General features: G+C 35.0%; 1 protein-coding gene across 2 annotated transcripts in view; it reads right to left on the bottom strand.

Moving 5' to 3' along the window:
* The window catches only part of LOC145664805 (proteasome subunit beta type-3-like), a 107,434-nt gene that overhangs the window by 62,544 nt on the left and 24,326 nt on the right, over positions 1 to 20,564 (bottom strand). For both annotated transcript variants that reach the window (XM_081731767.1, XM_081731769.1), the window contains exons 3-4: positions 11,914 to 12,089; positions 6,087 to 6,359 (exon numbers count right to left, since the gene is read on the bottom strand). In XM_081731767.1, coding sequence (XP_081587893.1) covers positions 6,087 to 6,359; positions 11,914 to 12,089 — 449 coding nt within the window. The remainder of the gene's footprint in view (positions 1 to 6,086; positions 6,360 to 11,913; positions 12,090 to 20,564) is intronic.

Here is a 20,564-nt window from a genome sequence, read left to right as displayed (position 1 = left end):
TGTGTGGAGTAAAGCAACTTTTTAATATCCCTTCTACGTTTCATTGAGATGGGAATTTGAGGTAAATTCCTGTTAGTTTACAACAGTGCAAACTATATGTTATTTACTTCTTGTAAGTCTTATCTTTCTAAGACAAATTTTTATTTATTCCAATCTTGTATTTATATAAAATTATTTCATTTATTTATTTTTCGTCTTCGGAAGTTCATGCCTTCGTCAAGAGATACAAAATGTTTACGTTAAAAAAAATTACAGATACATTCAGAAAAATTTCAAAGATATGAAAAAACAATAGTATGGTAGTTACGTAGTTTCTGAATTTTAATTGGTGCTTATAATATGTGTTTTGATAACACAAACAGGGCCGTGCCGTAGGGGGGGCGAGCGGGGCGCCGTCCCGTGCGCGGAAGTAAGGGGTGAGAAAAATTCGGGAGAAAAAAGGAAAAATTTCTTGGAATATATGTATGGGGGCGTCGTCGTATACTCTCGCCCCGGGCGCTGATTTTCCACGGCATGACCCTGAACACAAATACATTTTGATTCTAGTCTTGTATAGGAAGATCTACTTGAAGATATTTCTCTATGCTGTAGTTTCTCATAGAATAGATGATTATGTAACAATAATTATAGATCTCCCTTAAACTGAAAATTTGGTTTTATTACTTCATGAAATAACAACTTACTCATACAGAGTGTTTCAAAACAACACCTAAAACGTTTGGGAGGTGATTCCTGACACCACGATAAGACGAAAAGTATACACCAACCTGGGTGCACAAATGCTTCCTTTCGGAGTAATAGGCTGCCGAAAACATGAAAAAATGAACTTTAAAAGCTCATAGCTCCAAAACTATGGGACCTACCGTAGTCGGGTCAAGAATTAACTTCGGAACTAGTACGTGCCTTATCCAAATATCCAAGTTTCACGATCCTGTGGTATTTCCACAACAATTTTTATAGAGGTAGTTTGTGCGTATTTCATATTATATGCCTGTAGTCAAACTCCCTCTATAAAAATTGTTACGTCAGTATCTTAAGATTCTGAAACATGTACTTTTGCGTAGCGCACATATTAGTTCCTAAGTGAAGTCTTGACCCGACTACGGCAGGTCCCATAGTTTTGGAGCTATGGACCTTTAAAATTCATTTTTTCATGTTTTCGATAGCCTATAACTCCCAAGGAAGCATTTGTACATCCAAGTTGGTCTATACTTCTTGTCTTATCTTGGTGTCAGGAATCACCTCCCAAACGTTGTCGGTGTTGTTTTCAAACACCCTGTAGAAAGCACTAACGCCCATAATACTCGACATATCAATAATTTACATGTTGTTCTGCAACATTACTTTTTTTTTTAAGAGAAGCTTATAAACATCTTCAAATTTTTCAATAAGTTACCTGAGTTTCTGAAACAGAATACTAGTAAAATTATATTAAATAAGTGTTATAACTCTGTTAATGAGCTTTGAAGACAATTCATAATATTCCTTCTGTAATTATATTATGGATGAATAAATATGTATGTGTGTGTGTAAATTATTTTATTTTATTTGGTATTTCAGTACTTCAAGGTTTCCTTCATGCACGTATATTATTTTGTAATCTTGACAACAAACTGCACGCGTACTCGAAAAAAAATGTCAATTGTTATCAAAACAGGTTAATAAATAAATAAATTAAAGTTCTTTTTTTAATGCCATATCTAAAATCTACGCATTATATACATACACAGTATGTCGGAAAAAACGGAACTTTTTAAATAAAAAAAAGGTATTTTAGCAACAGTTGTTCTTTTTATTCAAAATACATCCCTTCCGCATCAATACATCGCTAGGCACGTTTAACCAATGCCGTAGGATAGAGCTTTTATTGTCCTTTTTCGGAATCGCCTCAATGACCTCGTTACGCCAGACTGGACGTCTATAACTGTGTCATAAAACGTTCCTTTCATGTTCAATTTTAATTTTTGGGAATAGGCAATGGTCACACGGTGATAAATCAGGTGAATACAGGGGATGTGAAAGCACACAGATTTTTTTAGCAGAAAAGTCACGAACTGTGACGGTTCTGTGATATATGCATTGCCATTCAATAAAGATCAACTGCATAGCGCTCGATACCCGGGCCTTACACAAATAATTCGCTTCCACAAACGATCCATAACCCTAGATAATATTCTTCATTAACAATTCGACGCTATGGAACGAATTTCCGAAGTATAATACCTTTGGAGCCGTAACAAATTAACATTGTCTTCTTACATGACTTCTGAAAACGCAATTTTTTCGCTTTCGGACAACCTGAAGACTTCCACCTAGCACTTAGGCGTCTTGAAGCACCAAGTCCCATAACCAGTTACAATCGATTCCGGGAATGTTCTGTTCCGTCTGACTGTTTTAATCAGGTTCTTGAAATGTTCAACGCGAGCAAGATTTTGGTTTCAGTTAAGGTGTGCGGAACAAAGCGAGCACAAACTTTCTGTTGTTTTTTTAAATCCTTTGCCAACATTTCGTGAATCATGTCTTTCGTCGTATTTAATCCCTCCGCCATCTACCTCACAGTCGAATTCGCATCGTGGGCGATCATTTCACGCACTTGTTCCACCAACTCATCGCGATTTTTGTTTTTCAGTCTGCTTGGCTTTGGGTTGTTTTCCAAGGACTCACGATCGTCCTGGAATTGCGTAGACCACTCGAACACACGGGTACGGGATAGGCACTCAGTACCATACACTTGTTTCATCATTTCCAATGTTTGTGTAAATGTTTTACCTAGCTTGAAACAAAATTTAGTATTGGCTCTTTGTTCCATCGTGTTTTTGTGACGAGTTGACAGCAGATACACTCACGTTTCTTGCTATAACCTAACACTCCATTAATCGGTTCTCATGATTGTGGTCTCATTTTATTGAGCAGATATTCAACTTTTTGATTATATGTTGCTTCAATAGATGGCGCTAATGGTTATCTCTAAAGAAAACAGTTCCGTTAATTTTCCGACCAGTATTTCTTCAAGATATATTTTTTTGGGTGGCACTGCCCCCCGGAGGAGACCAAAATAATAAGTCTATAATATAATAATAAATAGAATAGTGCCAACAGTACCCCCGGAACATTTTTTTCTGAAAGAAACACTGTTCCGGCATATTGTATATAAATTAGCTACGATTTTAACTGTCTTATTTACACGACGGAAAGTTGGACTTTTACGTGTTTAAAAACAAATCTAGTGTTCTTTCTTCTGATGGCGAAAGCCGAAGTTCAATTTCCATTGAGAGTTAGTTTAACATAAATCCTTTAAGTTCTAGATCCGCATTTCATACAGGCTGTCTACTGAAAACTGACATTATCTCTCTTTATATAATTCACGTTGTATCAATTTCTAATTGGGATAATTCATTTCTATTGATTTTAAATTATTACTCAAGATTTTCCGTGTAGTGTAAACTTCGATTATAGCCAATTAGGCCTCCTAATTTGTAAGATATAACTTTATCTTCAGATATATATGCATTTAAAATCTCTTCTACTTGCAGGTATACTGAAAGCAGATGTTAACTCATTGTGTCCCTGCGCCAAAAGATTGCCTTAGGTATCGTAATATATTATGAATTTGTTTCAACCTTAGAAAATTATTTTACTCCTGTTTGTTTGATTGTGAGAGGAGTTGTTCACCTCAGGAAAAAAATGTATATACACAGTATATTCATGAAATAACGTTTCACTTAATCCTCTCACAATAGCAAGTACACATTTTATCGTTTTACATGGCTCACATGATCAACTTGAACCTAATAGAGCTAATTTGATCAATTCAGTTTATTGAATAAAAAGTATGTGAGCCGACAAGCATTGTTAAGCGATCTAAGTAATTGGGCTAATGGTGCCTCCAATTACACACTTCTAACGTAAATGATGTAATATATTTCCGGATTTATAATGTTGTTCATACCATTTGTATCATATTATATATAGTACTAAGGTAAGGTCTAATTAGTAATATTTAAGAATTTACGTTGAACAAATTTTAAAATAAACATTATCTCTCGTCGAGACGATTAGTATGGTAGTATATTTTTCACAAATCTTTACGCTTCTTAAAGTGCAAAATATTAAGGTAATACTAGGAGCAATCAAAAAGTTTCCGGAATGTTGTTCTAGTTCTGACATTTGTGATGCAATCACAGGGAATCTTCTAGAGTGTAGTCCTTAAGAGCCTGCCTTACTAAAAATAATACGAAATTTACCATTTTCTTTTGCTTGATTATTCATCAGTGAAAGGAGAGAATGAAATGCAAGTCACCACAATCATAAACAATGCTATTCTACAACAGAAAATATAAACCTGAAGAATGTTCAGTGTTGCAATCCATAGAAATTACAGTGTTGCCAGAAAAACAATTTCCCTAAAATCTAAGTTAAGACAGCGAGTAAAGGAATGGATTCAACTGCATTTGATTACGTGTCATGTTGCTTTGGTTTCTTGTGAACTACTTTTTAATTAACATTATTATTTAGTTTTAATAACTGTATGATAAAACTATTTTGTTTATTACGAACTAAATACAACTATTATTTAAAAAGTAGTTCAGAGGAAACCAAAATAATATGATACGTAACCAAATGCAGTTGAGTTCATTCCTCTACTCGCTGCCTTAACTTAGATTTTAGGGAAATTGTTTTTCTGGCAACACTGTAATTTCTATGGGTGGCAACACTGAACATTCTTCAGGTTCATATTTTCTGTTGGAGAATAGCATTATCTATGATTGTGGTGACTTGCATTTCATTCTCTCCTTTCACTGATGAATAAACAAGCAAAAGAAAAATGATAAATTTCGTATTATTTTTAGTAAGGCAGGCTCTTAACTTGCTTAGTTATGAATATGACAAGTGTGAGTGGGTCAAAACAGTCAGTTTACGAGTAGTATAGCCAAAAGAAGTAATATTAGTGATCAGTTGGTACAATGTCAGTTGGTTCAAACAATGCACAAGCATCAAGTTCATGTGCAAATTAGGGAAATCAGTTTCAGATATTTACTTTTAAAAAGCCTCAAAGTCAGTTTACGGTGTCAGTGCTTGAAGGAAAACAACACCGATAACTATTTCACCAACGTAGAAGACATCGAAACCAACGCGACGACCAAACTTCGGAAGATACCAAAAGAGAAATTTCGTCTGCGTTTTCAGAAATGACAGGAGCGGTGGACAAAGTATAGTATGTTCCGAAAGTGCCTACTTTGAAGGCGATTAACTAAATGTATACTTATACTGTGATAACAAAGAGACATAATAGAATTGCAAGAACATTTTGATTGCTCCTCGTACATATAAATGTGCATTATGGATCTCAATTCAGAAATTTTGATATCAAATCTAAAGAAATAATTATTTCTTCTGACCCTTTCACATTACTGAAGGTAGAGATGCAGAAATGCCTTATTCTATTTACACAAACACTGCTTAGTTCTATAAATACTGCACAGAGAAAAATCCGTTCTCCGGATAGCGGTATATTGTACAAATATACGGTATCCTCTTGCTTACTATAGAAATCAGTACGGAGCATACGTTATCCGAATGCTACATAGGCACTACCCTTAGATGTTACATCATGCCGTTGCAGGATGTCTGACATCTAACAGTTTTCCGTATATCACATGCATATACTTATGTTACCTTCGTCAGCTATATGTTATATACGTCAATTTGTATTTGAGATCCTGACCGCCTACATTGTTTCATACAGAAAGTACGTATAGATGGAACACTTATACAGACAGAATTATAAAACATGCGCTTTCAGTTATATGTCTGCTGTACGTTAAGTCCAAAAACTACAGGAATTACGCATATAACCCACCTTTTTAAGTACGCCACCTACAATTTTTTTCTCACTGTGTCACACGTTTCTCCCTGCAAAATATGGTGGCCAACTTTGGTTGTAGCGGCTGTGTTCCCTTAAAAGAATCTGACTTCATTATTGATCAATTAACTCATATCGGTGCGTAAAGTATTTATATTTGATACTCATTGAGTTTTGTGTGTCCATAGTTAGTGAAAGAATAATCTGATATATGGATACTTACATCATATGAACAATTGCTCCCCAGCCTGATACTGCATCGCGGTCACAGGAATTCATTAACACTTGGGAAACAACTTCAAATAATTGGTCTGGCTTTAAATTGCGCTGATAGAATGCTTCACAAGTGCCCATCAGTTCATCAGAACAAGTACCAGCCACGGCGTAATCTTCCACAGGATTCATGCATCCAATTGAGTCCAAAGAACAGATGTATGGTCTATGGGAAGTCGGCATTAGTCCTGCAATCACTGGTTCAGAATGGAATGGAGCTGGTCTGTAATCAAGTAATATTTTAAAATGAAGTATAGCCAGCATAATTTAGGTGTTCACTACACTCACTTCTCTTCTCTTTAATTTTAGTGAATTACTTAGGTAATGGCGACTTTCACTTATTAATAAGTTTTCTGATGACAAAAAAATCGTCCATTGATCTTTAGCAAATTATCATTATAAATATATACTGCATTTAATTATACTTTAACTTTAAATTAGGTTTCAAAGAATTGTTCCGTGTATTTCCTCTTAAACCCGGTTCTAATACTAATTAGTAATTTATTTTTTTTTTTTCAAAAAATTACATTAAATTTCAATCCAAACTTTGCTGCCAATAACTCGAGAACAAAAGAAACCGCTACATAGGGAAGTGTCCTATTGGTTTCAGTGATGCCAACCTGGTACCTTATAAAATTCCATCTCGAAAGGCAGGAAATTCCCATTTTGCTCTTAAATTTCCCACACGCTATACTAATTACAAAATTTTCAAAATTTATAAAATATGAAAATTTAGCCTACTGTATGTTACTTACTTTTTTTTCGATATTTAAGTGAATTATTCGTAAATTCCGATCTTTTAAATTCCTAATAGGTATTATCCTTAACTAAAAGATGATATTGAAATTATTGATGCAAACAGGCACATTTTATAGTCAGAATTTCGTATTTTCATCACGCTTTTGTGCCATAATGTTCTACTGAAGTAATAAAACTAGACAAACTTCATTCTCCAGTTATTCCGTGTGAGACATTTTAGAAATGGGCAATTTCTCGTGTGGTAATTTACTTTCTTTCGTCTATGATTGTTTTTTAAAAAAAACTACAAAGTACAATTTACGTTCCTTGTTGCTTGTTTCTGAAATTTACAAATTTCTGCATAAAGCATTTTCACACTAACATACACTTTCAAATAATAAAATTTTTCAATTAACACTGATTTCGCGTTTACTCAAGCGTCATTCGTCTCTTTTCCGCTCACAGAGAATTTTGTTGACTTGATGAAATAAACATGAAAAATCTCATATATGCTGCCAATTTTGACGAAAATTCCCTTTATTGTTATTCGAAAAAAATTAATGTCAAAAACTCCCACAAAATGGGATTTTCCCGACGGGTTGACATTACTGGTTGGTGTGAAAATAAGCCACAGTCGCACGAAAGCTGCACTCTAAAATTTGCAGCAGGATAAAAGAAGAAAAAGCTGCCTAAATATAAGCCGAGGGAAGAAAATACCAGTAATGATTTCAAATTCAGGGAAATATTAGTAGGTAGATACATATTTTATCATAATACAGTACGTACAAACTACAGTGCATTTACTGAAAATTTAAGGTTACAGTTGTGTGTTATATCCACTATAAAGTTTTTTGTTAACTACCGGTTAGCAGAGAAACTTTACCTCCGATAATTATTTTCAGGTGGTAATAATTTTCTAAAGAATTATTACCCCCTCGAATTCCCATTTATTTGAAACGTTTGAAGGGAGAATATTGAAAGATACATCAAAGAAACACACCAACGAAGGGATAATAAAACCCTAGGGAACTATTAACCCCTTCGGATTCCCATTTATTTGAAATGTTTGAACGGAAAATCATGCCACATCAAAAGATACATTAAAAAACACTTCAATGAAGCGGTAATATTTTCTTAGGAAATTAATACCTTCCCATCGCTCCCTGGTTATTTCAAAGACAAATGCATGTTTAAAATATAAATTGATACAATTCTACGTTAGTCTTAACATATGCATTTACTTTGACCAAAATGTCTTTGTAGCCGAAAATTTGATAGGAGGATTTTACCAGGAACTTAATACCCCCTTGTCGGTTCTCGGTTAAATCAAAATCAAAGTCTAGTGTTACATTATAAATTGATACAATATTGTATTCTATCTTACAAATGCACACATTTGGGCAAATTGGGTTTATATCCAAAAATTTGATTGGAGGTAGTATTAATCTAGAGACGCTCCAAGTACTATTTATTTGAAATGTTCCCATGTAAAATCATACTGTATCAAAGGATACATCAAGGAAACAAATCGACTAGGGGAGTAATAATGCCATAGATGGTGTGTTTCTTTAATTTATCTTTTGATATAGTATGATTTTCCGTTCAAACATTTCAAATACATATGAATTCAAGTAGGAGTAATAATTAAAGCCCGGGATTAATGGCTAAATAAAACCCCGAAAATGGCTGGCGAAATTGCAAAATAAACACCCAAAAATGGCAGGTAAAATGACAAAATAAAATAAACAAGCAATCACGAACTTTGGGGGAAAATAGATACTAAAATATGTAAAAGCTATAATAGGCTATAATTCGTTTACTAATCGAATAAAATGTTTCATTTTGCACTTTGTACTTACTACTTAAAATTCTGGAAACTTATGCAACCCGTGAAGAGACGACATCTAACAATTCATTCGGCATTCTTCAGTAATAATAATGAAACAATAACTTAAAAACACTATCGCATTTTATTCACAAGCGGTTATATTAGCACAAATATTCAAAGCAAAAGGAATACTAAAGCGAAGTCATTTTACACTACACTAGCAGTTTATTTTCACTTACGAAAAGTTTTTCATATTTTTGTTCTCTGAAATTATTAACATCTTGTAAGATTTTTAAAGGAAAGACTTTGTCTTCTGCCAGAAAGGATTCGCTTTAGAGTTGGAAATGATCTTTCCACATCTATGGATGTCACTGGAGCATATTTGAAGCATGTAATTTGGGAATGATCCATGTCACTGTCAACAGTTGTATCATCATCACCTTCCATAACACTAGCGATGTCCTTCAATTTTGCCAAATCTGGATTAGCACTTCCAACATGATGATACTTACGCCGAATGTACTCGCCCTTGTCACCAAGTACAACACTCAGATCGTTGAGAGTATCATTGAAGATTTTCAGAAAAATAGCGAGTTTTTTTTTTTTTTTTTTTTTTTTTTTTAAAGCTTGGCAATAGCATATTGTAACTTTGCAGAATGTGTTGCAATGAAGACTAAATCCTTTTTCAAGGAATTCTTCTTAAGCAAACTTTGAGCAACCTTAATTGAAGACGCATCATCCTTATCAAAATTATCAATGATTCTTTTGATGGATTCAAAGTTGTTAGCATAATAGAGAACAGCTGTAATCCATGTACCCTATCTCGTTAACACAGACTATGGTGGAAGCGGAAGTTCAGGGGCTAATTCGCGAAACACACTTGTTCGCGAGGGAGCTCTCAGAAATTGCTTTTTCACATTTGACGCAAGAAGGTCAACGTCAGGAAAATGAGAACGAATTTCCTCTGCACTTCTATATAGCGCGTGTGCCAGACAGGTGACATGTAGCATACGTGGAAATAGAACCTTAGGGCTTTTGCTGCGCTTTTCATGTATGCAGCTCTGTCTGTGACAAAAAGAAGGATCTTATCATATTTTACACATTCTGGCCACAGAATACTCAGAGGTTTTGTAAAACCCTGTGCAATTGCCGTGCCATTTACTTTCTCCAGAACTTCTGATGCAATCGAAAATGTTTGTGTGCCTTCTTCCCCTCCCAAAGCTCTAATTACAACGTTGGCAATGGAACGTCCTAGAAATCGCGAGGTTCATCAATTGAAATCCATATATTTTTGTCAGCAACACTTTTACGGATATTGTCAATAGTTCTGCTGTACACGCTATCAACGTAAGTCTTTCTCAAAGATGATTCACTTGGAACTTTTTGTTTTGTGTATTTCTCGAGAAAGTTTCTAAAGAAAACATTTACTAACTTTCATAAAGAAATGTTCGCGTTAATTAGAGCTTCACACAGATCATTCGCAAAACTGTTAGTACGCGAAGCGGGATTCGTGATTATTCCAAGAAGATTTTGAACCATTTCATCAGCTGATTTGCGTGTCCTTGCAGAATTGTGTTTTCCAGTGCTTATATGGCGTGTTACAAAATAACACTTTTCAGCGGAAACCACAGTTTTACATAACTTAAAAAACAGTACAGAACCGTCTGTAGAAAACACAGTAAGCCCGAACTCTCAAATTTTTCTAACTTCTGTTACTAGAAAGACCAACTTTCTATATCTTGAAATACTGAAACAAACATAAATACCAGTTCTGTATCACGCACGTCTAACAATTTTACTTCTTTCGTGGGGATTACGTTGGTAGTTGAGTTGGTTGGCAAATATTCGGCAAAGTGGCCAACGTTGGCAATTGAGTTGGTTGGCAAACGTTCGGGAAAGCGGCCAACGTTGTCAATTGAGTTGGTTGGTAAATGTTCGGCAAAGCAAACAATGTTGACAACTGACTTGATTGTCAAATGTTCGTCAAGGCGGCCAACGTTGGCAACTGAGTTAGTTGGCAAATGTTTGGTAAAGCGGCCAAAGTTGGCAATTGAGTTATTTGGAATGTGATCGCAAGAGCAGGCAACCCCAACGTAATGCCAACATTGACAGTTGATAGATATATCTTTTTCTACTGTTTGCCTGTTTTCTGTGGTCATAAGCTTTGAGGAAAAAAAAAAAACAATTACTCAATACTGTTGTCCACGAGACGAGACGAAACGAAGGAAGAAATAACTTTTGTAGAAGTCTCGTCTCAATTCTCGAAGACTTCTTTCTCGCTCACTTGCCATTCTCGGAAAATGTTTGTGGTCTGGTTTTGTAAAATTAATGTACAAAATTTATTACCTGATTTTTTTTCTTAACTTCATTTTGAAGTTACTAGAATCCTTCTGCGTCACAAGAAGTCCAAAAAGAGTATGAGACAGTAACATTTATTACTGGAGTATGTTGTATAATAAATTTGCACTATGTTCGCATAATAACTTCATCAATTTACGCTTTTTATACTATGAATCGTATAACGCTAATATGTAACGAAAGAGATCTAAGACTTGGATGAACTAGTGTTGCTTACAAGACTCGAGAATGGGTTTTCAATGCGTTCGCAATGCGTTTTTATGGTTCATGCGTATGTTTTGAATACACTGACCATGTATTTAAATGTGGATGGCTAATCACATTGTGCTGCTAACGCGAAAGCAATGAAAAGAAGCAGAATACGTCGTATTTGGTGCGTTTCGGAACAATAGACCGCCTGCTGTTTTAGAATCAGTAAAAGATGTTTAAAGGAAAAAAAGAAAAAAAGAAAGACGTGTTGCCAGCAAAGGGGCTTTTAACAAGAAACAACTGCTTGGAAGATGCTTTGTGCAGAGTATTGAAACTGTGCTATTATAAAACATGTGCGTGTAAACAAAAGAACATTCACAAAAATACAAGGAAATTCCTAAAAATTAGCTAATTAAAAGTCTATGTAACACAATAGCCTTATTTCTCGTGATTCGCATGAATGAGAATAAGGGTGAAGCAGTAAGGTCTGAAAACCCTGACTGGCACACAGAATGATTTATAACTCTGGCGAAAGTAAAATTACCGAGTAGTCGCCTAGGCCGTGTTCGCTGCGAGGGGTAACGCATCGGAAATGCATCCTCGAATAGCCATAGTCTAAGTTCAAGAAAAAACTATACTAAATTTTTGCATTTGAATTTCTTACCTTCTACTGTACATGAGATTTGAAGCCAGTGAAGCAAACGTATCTGGCCTTATAAATTTGTTGTGCAATATTTCATACGTATTAACAGATACTTTTAGATTCTCAAATATTGTGAGAGCATCGGTCTGAAGACCAGGTAAACCAATAAATAGATGAGGACCCATCTTATATATTTTCTGCAAAGAAACAAAAAATAATTTCAATATAGCTACAAGAAAGCTTAATTTGTATATATTAAAGAGAGTTTTTCTTATTCGAGGGTCATTCGATAAATAATGGACATTATTTTTGGTTTATTACATATTTAATTATTTATATAGCATTTCTTTACAGGCTTTTAATGTAGTCTCCCTGCTTCTCAAAGACCGATTCCCAATGTCGGAAGTTTCAGTATTCCATCCAAGACACGTTTTTTTTTCAACTGTCGAATGTCTCAGATAACGGCAGCAGAGGGCTCTTCTACAGATAGAAATAGGTCCAAGTCTGATGGAGTCATGTCCGAACTGTAGGGAGCATGAGATAATACTTCCCAACAGTATTCGTGTAGTTTTTCACTTACAATTTTCCAGAATTGCGAGCGAATGTTGTCGTACGTAATGAGTGTTCCAGCCTCGAGCAACTGAGGTGAGATTTTGTGCATTTTCTGCACAATTTTTGCAAGAAGTCACGGTAATATATACTGCTGTGACATTTCTTCCACACAGAACTGTCTGTTATGATTCCTTGTTAATCATAAGCAAAATTCATAATTTGTTTGATCCCTGAGTTCATCAACATTTTCTTGTCTGGGGGGAAGATTGAGTTCTCCAGTCGTTGCACTGTGATTTCAATTCTTCCTCTAAGTCTCTGACCTACGTTTCATCAATAGCAACAATTCGATCCAAGAATGTTGGATCTTCAACACGAAATATACAAATGTGTATACACATATACATATAGACCCCCTACATGACCTTGTATCTATCTATCTATCTATCTATCTATATATATATATATATATATATATATATATATATATATATAGATAGATATAGATATATATATAGATATATATATATATATATATATATATATATATATATATATATATATATATATATATATATATATATATATATATATATATATATTGCTATATATATATTGCACATCCGGTGGAAGACAGCTAAATTCAAAATTGTACATTTTTGGGGACATACCTTTTAAAGTTAGTTATTCTATAGAAATATCTCCATAGAATACTGGTATTTCTGCCATCTTAGAGTTTAATTTGTTTAGTTAAGTTTCTGCGAAAATACCATCAGATAGAGCTCGTTTCTCTCTCTCTCTCTCTCTCTCTCTCTCTCTCTAGAAAATCTAATTCGGGGTAGAACCATACCTGTGAAGTCGTGATGTACAGTGTTGCCAACTGTTGAAGATACGCCTATATGAATATCGGATGTAGAAGAGAACATACAGTACACGATTCTAACTAGTTAAAACCAAAATATGAGACCACAAACAATAATATAATCACTGAAGCACGAACATAAGGGATGAAGCAGAGCGTCGAAGCAGGTTTGCCCAAGTAGAAAATCAGAATAGTATTAAACACAACACACAAAACTGAAGTGATACATGGTCTTGGATTGACAATTGATTAGCAGGCTCGCCGTTTCTGATGCACGTAATATTGTATCACCTCACACATTATTAGTAGTCAATTTTTCAGTGTTGCTGTTGATAAAGCGCTCCGCAGTGTATTGGTAATGTATGTACTCTTCTACATCCGAAATTCATGTAGGAATTCATATAGGTCTATCTTCAAATGTTGGCAACACGGTACATCATGACTTCATTGGTATGGTTAGTGTTGTAAAAAAACGGTTTTTTTTCTGTGAAGTTTTTTTTCAATAAAAAACATCGTTCTTTTTCATGTTTTTTTTCAAATGTCTGTTTTTTTTCTGGCAACTATTATTTATTGATTTATGTTGCAGATTATTGAAGTAATCAACAGAACTTGAGTCAAAGCCCTCGTAACTTATAAATCGTTTGTTTCTTTGTACCTACGAGCAAAATTGTGTGATTATTCCTTTCGGACCCAAGTCATTTTTGGTGTTTTCATAAATTTTCAGTTAGTGACTTATTGCTCAAAGACCATTTATTTGATTGTTATGGTTAAGGACTTGTTGTTTAGAAAATAGATGTGGCTATTTATTGGTGTAAGTTATATTGCAGTGTTGCCAACGGGTGAGAAATTGTTGAGGGAAACGTAGGGGTGAAAATTTACAAAAAATTACCTAACCGAATTTCAAAATCTTTTTGTATCTAGTACCACTGCTGCCATATGGGTTCAAGTCACCTAAGCAAATTCTTTGGTGTGTTGACAAGGTACAGTGAAATCCTGAAGTCGCTGGCTTCCATTCAAAGAGGGAAAGAAGAAATTCTCTGTCATCATACACATGAAATTTTGACACTTTTTACGCCTCAGAAGCAAAAATCAACAGATATGCCGGGGCTACAGCTTCTCTAATTATCCTATTGAAACTTTTTATGGTGCGTTCTGTAGGGCAATAAGGAAGCTTTCAGGTAGTGGTACGCTTGTTTCAATGTAGCCAGTAAGTGGGTAATAATAGAGAGGGAAAGGGAAATATTCCGAATTTTTCACCTAAAATCGGAAATTAATTGTTTGGCTGGAAACACTGTCATCAGATAGACGAAAACTATCTGAAAATAAACCTTAGCACCCCAAGAATACATCCTACAAGTATCATTGCGATATATAACAAAGTAAGAATAAAATTTAAAAAAATGCTCATTCTACCTCAGAAATTCACCATTTTCTTACCATTTATAGAACATGGTTTATTATAAACCTCAACTGTACTTCGCCTAATTATTCTAGTGAAACTTTTTATGGTGCGCTGTGTAGGCTAAGGACAAGGCTTTTAGGCACTGGTACGTTTGTTCTAATGTAGCCAACAAGAGGAAAATAATAGAGACAAAACAGATAATTTTCCCAAAACTTCCCCCTAAAATCGGGAAATAAAATTTTCTGTAGCTGGCAACACTGCTACCAGACAGACGCAAACCACCTTAAATTAAACATTGGTACACCACTAATATATCCTACAAGTATTATGGCGATATTTAAGGAACAAAGCTTCTAATTACCAAAAATATATTACGATAAACAGAAAAATAGGGAAAAACTAGAAAAATCAAGGGTTAGAACTTAAATACAATTTTTCGTGCGTCCCCTAATTACTCAATTGTAACGATCTGTACTCGCGTTTGTTCAGTAAGAACAAATGTTCGATTGGCGTAGGTTGACTTGCACTCCGACGTATAGGTATGGATTTATAAACAAAAATTTCGAATTTTTTGCCCAAATTTCGGGAAATTTTAATTTCCCTGATTGACAACACTGCGCGCAGGCCCGTCCATTTGATGTCAACAGTTAGGTATCCCTCCGAGGTATCTACCTGTCAAGTCTTAAGGAGGTCTCTACAACGAAGGAAGCTACAGGGAAAAAAGAAGTAAAGGAAATTTTAAAATTCTCGAATTTTTGACTGGGGTGAAATTTGAGAAGGGGATTCGACACCAGAAGAAAAAGAAATTAATATGAGAAACTTTGGTCCAACCATATTTGGCAAAAATAAATATCCCGATATCTTAATTAGTGTCCACACAGGAGCGGATTCAAAAAGTGACACACCCGAGTGTGCCACTTTGGCCACTTGGGTCCGAAAGGGTTACGAGTGTACATTTGATTACATTTTTTTGAGTACTAACCCGTGTTGTTATTGTAGTTATACTCTCGACTAACAATAATATCGTTGTCGTAAACAATAACTTTATAGGAAAATTTTCTCTTCTTTTTACATCTTAGTTCCAACACTGTTGTGAAGAACGCAGGGTGTTTCAAAATGAATATCGGGGTTTTAAGTCTTCGTAGTACTTATTACATTTTACGTACAATTATAAACAATACATCAAGTAAAAGAGAACCTAAAACAGTCTTTGCTACAAGTGTTCGATGTGAGATTCATTCGTCACACGGCACACATCTAGTCGATAGGCGAGAAAGGCCCATAAACTTTCCGCCATATGGCACAAAACACATTCAATTTAGGCGAGTCTCGTTTCAACTGTGATATCTCCTGAGGATTTGCTGACGGTCAGATGCAAGTATTGTGAGTGTTCACATTAACACTTAGGTGAAATGTCGATTTATCACTGAAGACGACACAATCGAGAAAATCTTCATTGTTGTGCATCAATATTTCATTTACAAAATTGGGCATAAACCGTAGTCTGTAGGCTTTAGACCTGTAGCAACTGCAAACGATAAGGACGTAGTTGCAAGCGTCTCCTTAATTATTCACACAGACGGTTGCACTGTAACTACAGATTCAGTCTTTATTAAAACACAAAAAGCTTTCTGCTCTCTAGTCTCCATCTTTGCTACTTGCTCTTTCTAACTGTAAACAGAAGATACAATGCATGTGCATGCGTGCATACAAAACTGTTGGGTTGCTTCATTTGATATAATATTTATAATTGTAAGTTAATTGTAATAGATACTACAAAGTTTCAAAACCTTAATATTAATTTTGAAACACCCTGCATTACTTCAAATTGTATCGTCTTATATTCATGTCTTGTATATACATATCATCAGGGCCGGCCCTAGGCAATTTTTCGACCCGTGCAATAGCATAATTTGCCGCCTCCCCCTTTCTCCAGAAAGAACAAATCTTAAAAGTCATGATTTTAAGTATGCTACTCCAGCATGAACAACGAAGGGGAGGGTAAGTACAGTCGCACTCTGAAAGGCTTAAATACTTTCTAAAAATACAATACAGTTGTGTCTGTTTTTTTCTTTAAATTAATCTGTTATGATAGTGAAAGATAAAGCAAACACACCTGCAGAGGAAAGATGGCAACCCTTTTTATAGAATTCAATATCGAGCTTCAATCTCAATGTATCAGTTTGTAATTCCAGTGCAACTAGCTCTTTTATCTTTATTTCTTTATTTTTCTTCTACATCTGTTAACATTTTTTAAATAACTTGTTTCTATCTTCAACGATAAGGAACTTGTTTGTGACAAAAACAAGACTAGTTGTCATATCAAAACTGTGATAACTAACTAAATGGAACAGATATTCGCCACTATTCGAGAATTGAATTCTTGCATTTGACAACAATCAAGCAATTTGTGCTCGGATTTATTCGACCATTTGCTTTAGCATTGTCCATGTGACCTTAAACTAATGCGACCTAAACATAATTTATGAATGTAGTATTCAGATAGAAGGTCAGCTTAGTAAATGTAACTACCACCATCATGAAGTCTGTTTCCAACAAGAAATATTTCATTTATATAATATACCTATGACAGAAATTGCCGGACCCTCCAACTTGCCGCTCCATGCAAATGCACATGTTGCATGTATGGTAGAGCCGGCTCTGCATATCATATATATCTAGTCGACAAATTATTTATATATGATATTTAGAAAAATACTATTAGGCAAATTAGTATTAGTTTTTACCTTTAGACAAGTTATTTGAATTTTATACTGTTCGTGACATTATTTTCGTACTTATTAAAGGCCTGCTTTCACGAAAAAACAAAATTTCATTTCTACTTTTATTTCTTAGTTGATATTGATGAAAACTGCTGAAACCCGAATTGTTAGTAGGTATGCTATTCATATAAATTGTAAAATATTCGTAGCGTATCAGTATCTAGCGTTTAATTTGTGTTGCATTTTACGGTGATTACACCTACATAAAAATATTTCATACTTAAATAGACGTAAGATGAATTACAAATGACTATTTGAAAAAAAACGAAATTTAGAAAAAAAACGAGAGCCAATGTTTTTTTTCTAAAAAAAACGTACATTTCTGAAAAAATACGAACGGTTTTTTTTCTATTTACAACACTAGGTATGGTTCTAATTATAATTAGATTTTCTACATGCTAGAATTTGTGTTTCGTGCCATTTAACAAAACTTCATTTTGTGCTCAGTTGGCAACACTGCATTACATATGGTGTTATTGAGCATGTCTGTGGGTACAATGTTTGCTTACTATACTGTTGTGTAAATACCATTTTGATTACTTTAATCATTCTGAAGTTCTTTCTGTGTCAGTGTATCGTTTGCATTGCTATCTTCACATGATAGTAAATTCTTCTTTCCTCTGTATCTCCTGTGTTTTTGGGTGTTGGCCCGTAAAACTTTGGATTTTTTACTTTTTTTCACTCCTCTATCGATTGCACATTGTTTGATTGGAAAATGCTACTATCAATATAAGATGTTCCCTTGTCAGTCTTCTTCAGGGAACCCAGGTTACAAAAACCCTAGCTACTCATCAGATTGTAGCTTTACTGTCTTCTTGTAGATACACACAAAGAATCTGAATCTGAGGAAGCTTTTGACAATTGGGTTGATCGGAAAACGACCATTAGGAAGACTTACGCGCAGATGGGAGGACAATATTAAGATGGGTCTCGCAGAGATAGAAATGCAAAGTAGAAACTGGATCCAGTTGACTAAGGATAGAAGTCAGTGGAGAGCTTTTGTGAACGCGGCATTGAACCTTCGGGTTGCATAGGCTAGAGAGTTAGTTAGTTAGCTGATCAAAACGCTACAAATTCAGTCCATTTCACGTTCTGGAAAAACGTCTTGCATCTTGAAGTTCTTACATTTCTTTCGTTTATAAGAGAAGAGTATTTTGAACTCTTTAAGTAATGTATCAAAAACTTGTTGCCATGGGACTTTTTTGTATTTGTCCATTATCATTACGTAAAATGGATCTCTGTTCATGTGAAGAATCTGCAACAACTCTCAGTGACCGCATCTTTTGTTATCGAAGAATTCTCACATGGGAAATTTGAATGGGCAGAAGCATTGATCTAGTTTACAGCAGAGAAGATCCTTTATCGTCGGAAGCTACTTTGTAAAAATCTTTCCTTGTAGTTTTATTACTCAGTCGTAAATACTGCAAAACTAAGTGCATTTAATTTCCAAGTATTTGTATACACTATGAACTAACTAACTAACTCTATGGCCTATGGAACCCGGAGGTTCAATGCCGCGTTCACAAAAGTTCTCCACTGACTTCTATCCTTAGCTAACTGCATCCAGTTTCTACTTTGTATTCCAATCTCTGCGAGGTCCATCTTAATATTGTCCTCCCATCTGCACCTAGGTCTTCCTAATGGTCGTTTTCCGATTGGTCTTCCAGTCAAGACTTTGAAAGCGTTTCTACTTTCTTCCATTCTAGCTACATGACCTGTCCATCTAAGCCTCCTAGACTTGACGACCCTAACAAGGTTGGGTAAACCATATAATTATGTAGTTCCTCGTTATAAAGTTTCCACCATTCCCCATTCCCGTTCCTCTTGGGTCCGAATATTCGTCTCAGGATATTATTCTCATATACTTTCAGTCTATGTTCTTCCCTCAGAGTAAGTGACCATGTTTCGCAGCCATACAAAACAACAGGCATGATTGTAGTTTTGTATATTTTAAGCTTCAAATTGCTCGATAGAATTCGCGACGACAAGAGATTTTGAACCGAATAGTAACACGAATTCTCTGCTTTTAGTCGACATTTAATTTCTTTTTGGATATAATTTTCCTCTGTTAATATTAATCCTAGATATTTGAAACTATCCACTTTATCAAAAGCATTATTTATTTAATATTTTAACGCATTCATAATTTGCTGTATTCCGGTCCCGACGCACTTCCATGTATTTAGTTTTCTCTGCATTTACTTCTAAACCCATGTCCCTACAAGCGTTTAATAAGATCTCTGCATTTCTTTCTATTGTTCTCCTATCATCACCTATTAAATTTACATCATCAGCATATGCCATCACCTGGTGAATACCGTTCAACTCTATGCCCTGGTTGCTATCTTTGATTTTCCTTATAGCGTATTCCAGAACGAAGTTAAATAATAATGGCGACAACGCATCTCCTTGTTTCAGGCCATTTTCGACGTGAAAGCTCGTGGACAAAAATTTTCCTACCCGAACTTTACTTTGGGATTCGTTTAAACATATCTTAATTAATCTAATTGGCTTTTTCAGTATTCCAAATTCTGTGAGAATGCTGTACAATGTTTCTCTCCTAACTGAGCCGTAAGCCTTTCTAAAATCAATAAATAGTTTATGTACCAGGGTATTGTATTCCCACTTTTCCGAGTATTTGTAGAATGGTAAATATTGGTCGATAGTTGATTGATTTCGTCTAAATCCGCACTGATAACCTCCAATAATTTCATCTGCGTATGGGGTCAGTCTTGCTAATAGAATATTTGAAAGGATTTTATAGGATGTTGACAGAAGAGAAATGCTTCGATAATTATTACAGTCAGTTTTGTCGCCTTTCTTGTGAATTGGAACAATTATTGATTCTTTCCACTCTTGTAGCAATTCTTCCTTGTTCCAGATAAGGAGAATGAGTTTGTGTATCTTGTTCCACAATTTTTCGCCTCCAGCTAAAATTAACTCAGCCGGAATTTCATCTACTCCCGGAGATTTGTGTTTCTTTAATTTCTTTATAGCGGTTTCTACCTCTATTCGATTGGGTTCTGGAATATACGGTTCTGCGGTGTGTATCTCCTTTTCCCCACGCACACCAGTT

The sequence above is a fragment of the Thermobia domestica genome, chromosome 11 (assembly GCF_964235325.1).
Source record: "Thermobia domestica chromosome 11, izTheDome1.hap1.1, whole genome shotgun sequence".
Classification (NCBI taxonomy): Eukaryota; Metazoa; Arthropoda; class Insecta; order Zygentoma; family Lepismatidae; genus Thermobia; species Thermobia domestica.
This window is presented reverse-complemented; position numbering and strand designations above follow the sequence as displayed.